The sequence below is a fragment of the Scylla paramamosain genome, chromosome 26, assembly GCF_035594125.1.
Source record: "Scylla paramamosain isolate STU-SP2022 chromosome 26, ASM3559412v1, whole genome shotgun sequence".
Taxonomy (NCBI): domain Eukaryota; kingdom Metazoa; phylum Arthropoda; class Malacostraca; order Decapoda; family Portunidae; genus Scylla; species Scylla paramamosain.
This window is the reverse complement of record NC_087176.1, coordinates 2,042,501-2,047,500: the sequence shown is the minus strand read 5'-3', so window position 1 is coordinate 2,047,500 and position 5,000 is coordinate 2,042,501. Positions and strand designations below refer to the sequence as shown.

At 38.3% G+C, this 5,000-nt stretch overlaps 1 protein-coding gene and 1 long non-coding RNA gene across 7 annotated transcripts in view; one reads left to right on the top strand and one right to left on the bottom strand.

Moving 5' to 3' along the window:
- The window catches only part of LOC135113570 (uncharacterized), a 7,730-nt gene extending 2,770 nt beyond the window's left edge, over window positions 1-4,960 (top strand). For both annotated transcript variants that reach the window (XM_064028850.1, XM_064028851.1), the window contains 2 exons: window positions 2,374-2,528; window positions 3,470-4,960. In XM_064028850.1, coding sequence (XP_063884920.1) covers window positions 2,374-2,528; window positions 3,470-4,097 — 783 coding nt within the window. In that variant the 3' untranslated portion in view covers window positions 4,098-4,960. The remainder of the gene's footprint in view (window positions 1-2,373; window positions 2,529-3,469) is intronic.
- Window positions 1-5,000, bottom strand: part of LOC135113571 (uncharacterized) — a 395,407-nt gene that overhangs the window by 77,730 nt on the left and 312,677 nt on the right. The window lies entirely within an intron of this gene.

Sequence of the window (5,000 nt, the reverse complement as noted above, 5' to 3'; positions counted from 1 at the left end):
GTGAGAGTAAGAGAGGAAGTAAATAAGATATATGATGAAAGATCTCAATACAATATAAAGGGATACTAAAATAAATAAACTAAATTAAAAGAAATAAAAGTGGAAACATTGAGAAAAAATAGATTAAACAAACGAAAAATATGAAAAGACTACGAGAGAGAGAGAGAGAGAGAGAGAGAGAGAGAGAGAGAGAGAGAGAGAGAGAGAGAGAGAGAGAGAGAGAGAGAGAGAGAAAATGGAATATGATGAAGAACCAAGAAAAAATGTAATGCAAGTTTTGATTAATATATAAGTTAGTGAGAAATGAGGTCAATAAAAATGCTAGAAAGGAAAAAAATAAGTTGTGAAAAAAGAAATGCAAGGAAAAAGTAGAGAAAAATATGTATAAAAGCAAAATGGAATAAGTAGGTGTTGATGATGAAGGCTTAAAATGAAATATATGATAAACTGGTTAAGAAAAACGAGAGAAAGATAGAGAAAAAGTTTAATAGAATGGAAAAAAGGGAAACATCTGAGATTAAATAAGAGGAAAATATATATAGTGAAAGACTGAAGTGCAAAACAAGTAATAAAAAAAAACAAGTAAACTAAGAAAAAAAAGTTTGCACAAAAACGTAAATAAAAATGAGATTAAACAAACGAAAAATAATAAAATAAAAAATACAACGCAACAGAAAATCAAATTATCAAAAAAAAAAGGATCAAAAAAAAAAAATAAATAGAAAAAGGGTTTACCACAAATTATAGATAAAAAAACAAGATAAAAAACTAAAAAAAATAAATCAAATGAAAAAAAAATACAAAAAAATAAGTAGAAAAAGAAAAGAATAAACTGAACGAAAAAAATAAAAATCAGCACAAAAAATGAGATAAAAGAAAAAATGAACAATAATAAAAAAAAATTACAAAAAAAAAAAAAAAAAAAAAAAAAAAAAAGTCTCATTAATTCTCACGAAATATAAATCTCGGCTGCTTGTCTCATTTCAGCGTCCGTCATTTGAATACCATAAATGGACATAATTACCTAGCACCTTTCCACTGCATTAATGTTCTCACTGACAAACACCCAAACATTTTTCTTGATGAGTAATTGTGACTCTTTTACCGCCTCTACATCAATCATTCCCCTTCGCTTCAGTATTTTCTTAATTCTGTCAATATTGTTTTTTTTTTTTCGTTTTCTGTTGTTCAATACTTTCTTTGTTACATTTTCAATATTCTCTCTTATTTAGTTTTCTCCATTTTCTCTTTATCATTATCTTCGTTATCTATTGTCATTTATCTCTCTGATTTTACTTTTTCTATTTTCTTTTCTTTAATACTTTCTTTGTTATCTACTGATAATATTCTCTTTTAGCTTTTTTTTTTTTTCAATTTTCTTTTGTTTCATATTTTCTTCGTTAACTACTTCAATATTCTCTTCCATTCAGCTTTTCAGTTCACTTTCTTCTTTCTTCTTCTTTCACTTTACTTTCTCCATTTCCTCATCTTTAATACCTTCTTCGTAAGTATTCCTTTTCACTTTCCCTTACCTATTTCCTCTTCAGTTTTCTTTACTTAGCTTTTTCTTTTTATATATTTCCTCTTCATTATTCTCTTTTACTTAGCTTTTTTCTATTTCCTCTTGTTTAACATTTTCTTAATTAATTACCTAACTCAATATTCCTTTTCACTCCGTATTTTCAACTTCGACATCAAAACTACACAAACAGTAATACAAGCGAAGGCTAAAAGTCTCAATTGTGACAACCTCGAAGTGTCTTTACCACATTCACAAAGATCTAATACGTACAGATAAATAAATAAATAAAGGAGTACATCTTTACTTTCCCTTCCTCTCTTTTTCCCGATGCTCCTCCCTTGGTCTCTTATTTTATTTAAATTTTTTTTCCTTAAGTGTATTTTTTTCCTTTCAATTTTACTCTTGTATTTTTTTTGTAGTTTCTTCTTTTATATCTGCGTTACTTTCCTCCCTCCACACTTTACGCAACCCTTTTTCTCACCATTCTTTTTATCCCTCTCTAAATATCCTCTCTTTGCACAAACGGTCTTCCTCTCTCTTCTCAAACAATACCTTTCTCTTCCTAATCCTCCTCTTCCCCCTTTGTCAAACACCCCCACACTCCAACACCCTCTCTCTCTCTCTCTCTCTCTCTCTCTCTCTCTCTCTCTCTCTCTCTCTCTGGGTCCCTCTCTCGTAAAAAAATAGCTTTTAATTAAACTTTTCTAAACAGCACGTCCCTTCTGGTTCTAAATACACTCCATACTCACCCTTACTCTCTCTCTCTCTCTCTCTCTCTCTCTCTCTCTCTCTCTCTCTCTCTCTCTCTCTCTCTCTCTCTCTTTGCATCTCCCTCGCCTGTGACACTGAAGGAGGAGCAGAAGATGGCGGTTCTTTACATAGTGCTGGTCCTCCTCTTCTTCTCCGCCTCCCTCATCATCCTGCTGGTGCGACACGTGAGGCGCGAGAAGGAAACGAGGAAGATGGAGAGGTTCTACAGAGACTACCTGCTGACCACTTACTCGAGGTATAATGGTAGTAGTAGTAGCATAAGTGGTAGCAGTAGTAGTAGTAGTAGTAGTAGTAGTAGTAGTAGTAGTAGTAGTAGGTAAACTGTATTAATTGTATTCTCTTTCTTTTTCTGTTTTTATCAATTCTGTTCTTTGTTTTCTTCATTTTTTCCCACAGTTTTTATATCCTGTGTTGTTTTTTTCTTTTTTGTTACGTGTATTTCATGTGTTTTTTCAACCTCCCCTTCCCTCTTTATAGTTTATGGCTCGCGTGTTTATTTTTCTTTTCTTTTTTTTAATGCTTTCCCTTTTTCCCTGCCTGTCTTCACTTTCTTCATAAGTTAAGTTGAAGTGGCGTGGTTTTTTTTTTCTCTCCTGGGCTTTTCATCTCACGTTCTCTGGCCTTCTCTTTAATTCTCTATTTTCTTCTTCTCCACCACGCCAGGATTCTCTTTCACTCTTATCATTCGTCAGATAAGATTTCCGCTCTTTTATTTCACCTTTGCTGACTAAGCCTTCTCTCTCTCTCTCTCTCTCTCTCTCTCTCTCTCTCTCTCTCTCTCTCTCTCTCTCTCTCTCTCTCAAAGTTTTCTTAACCCTTCCTTCCTGCATTTTAACTTTCTAACTGGTTCAATCTTAATTTTCCTTTCCTTTCTGTTTTTTTCACTTCTTCCTTTTCCGCTTTTCCCCTTCGTCAGGTAATATCTTCTCCACTTTCCTTACCTCCTCCTCCTTCTTTACCACCACCACCAGCATCATCACCACCACTACCTCCTCTTCCCTCTCCTCTCCTCCGTCAAGTGATATCGCCTCCATCTTCTCGTTCTTTACGCAAAAATTCCCCCTCTTTCTCTTCCTCCGTTACATGGAATTCGCTTCTCTCTGCACTTCGTTATGCTCGAATTCCCTCGTATTCACTTCGTCAGGCTAACATTTCAGATATCCCCTCCTCCCTCAGGCCCGTCGTGTACTTCGATAAGCGAGGCCGCCCCCTGCAGGAGAAAGGACTTACGCTGCCTCCCTCACGCCCTCAAGGTGCTGGTCCAGATGCTACGTCCACGTCCTCGGAAAGTGACATCGTAGCATCCTCCCGTCCCTCAGTCAGCGCCCCAGCAGCAGCAGCAGCAGCAGCGGCGCCTCCCAGTGAGTCTTCCGGGACATATCTGGCTGAAATAATTGGCGGTACTAAGGCTGGTAATTGTTTTTGTGACGCTACGAGGCACTTAAGCTCTCCCGTGACACCTGGTGCACCTGTTGATGGCACTGTACCTGCGGCGGGGCACACAAACGCACCTGGACAGCTCGGAAATGTTGCACCTTCCACAGTTACGCGCGAGGGAGCGAAAACAGAATGTGATACTGCACTTTTCAACGCGACACTCGCCCCAACACTTCCCCCGCCTGAAAAATGCATAGAATGTGACAACACATCAATTGAGGTTACTGCAGTGCACGATAACACGTGTGAATTATCTCTTAAAGAGCTTTCCGCCACCACACAGGCTCCTGGCGTTACTGCAACGCAATGCAAAACAAAGAACTCACCGTTCTTTGCAAAATTAAGTGGGAAATCGACTTCTGTGTAGCGGGGAATAAAAAACAATGAAAAAAAATAGCACGCAAACAAAGCTTCGTTCCACAGCAGGCGCCTGGCGAGACCACAGCACACGGCAACGCAAGGCACAGGCCGCGGACAGCATCGCCACCACAACTTGGCGGCAAAGCGACTAAAACCAGATCAAATCGATGCATGCATGACTAAAGGCTTCCTCCATAGCGCCGCGCACCACTGAATTATAGCTCAAGTGTAACATTAGTCCCGGAAACGATTCTGGCGTCGCGCTAAAGAGAAATGTTAATGAGGTGGTGGGAAAATAATGACAGGGAACGCTCGCTGGGACTGATGTTAGCGCTGGTCGCGGCCGTGTGGAACTGTCGCGGCGGAGTGATGAGGCGAATAAAGGGAATAACAGGAAGCTCAAAACACAGGGACTGGATTGGCAGGGAATCGGCGGCCTGCTCATGAATATTCCGGTACGTCATCTGGAAAACTATTTGTAGTTTCTAATGGAAGCCAGTGGAGTGTTCAAAGGTGTTTCCATGATTCTTGTGACATTTTGGCAAGGATTACGAGTGTGCGCCATCACAGGGTAAATAACATCCATAACAGTTAGAGTAATTTCTGTGGCTTTTGAAAATAATCCGTATGAGAGAACAATGCGCTCAGGAATATTGTCCTTTGAATGAGTGGCATTTGGGATAGAGAAAAGTGAGAGTGAGTGGTTTTGTTTATATTTCTGGTAGTGTGCGGGTTAAAATATCTGTTCCCTGTGGTGTTAAAATTATCATTATCTCTACAACTGTGTTTATAGTTGTTGCAGGACTATACAATAAAATACTAGGGAAACTAACATTTATAACATTACTGTTGATAAAAGACGCGTACAAACAAGTCTTTCTTTTCCCTTTCCCTTGTAAACATACCTTTG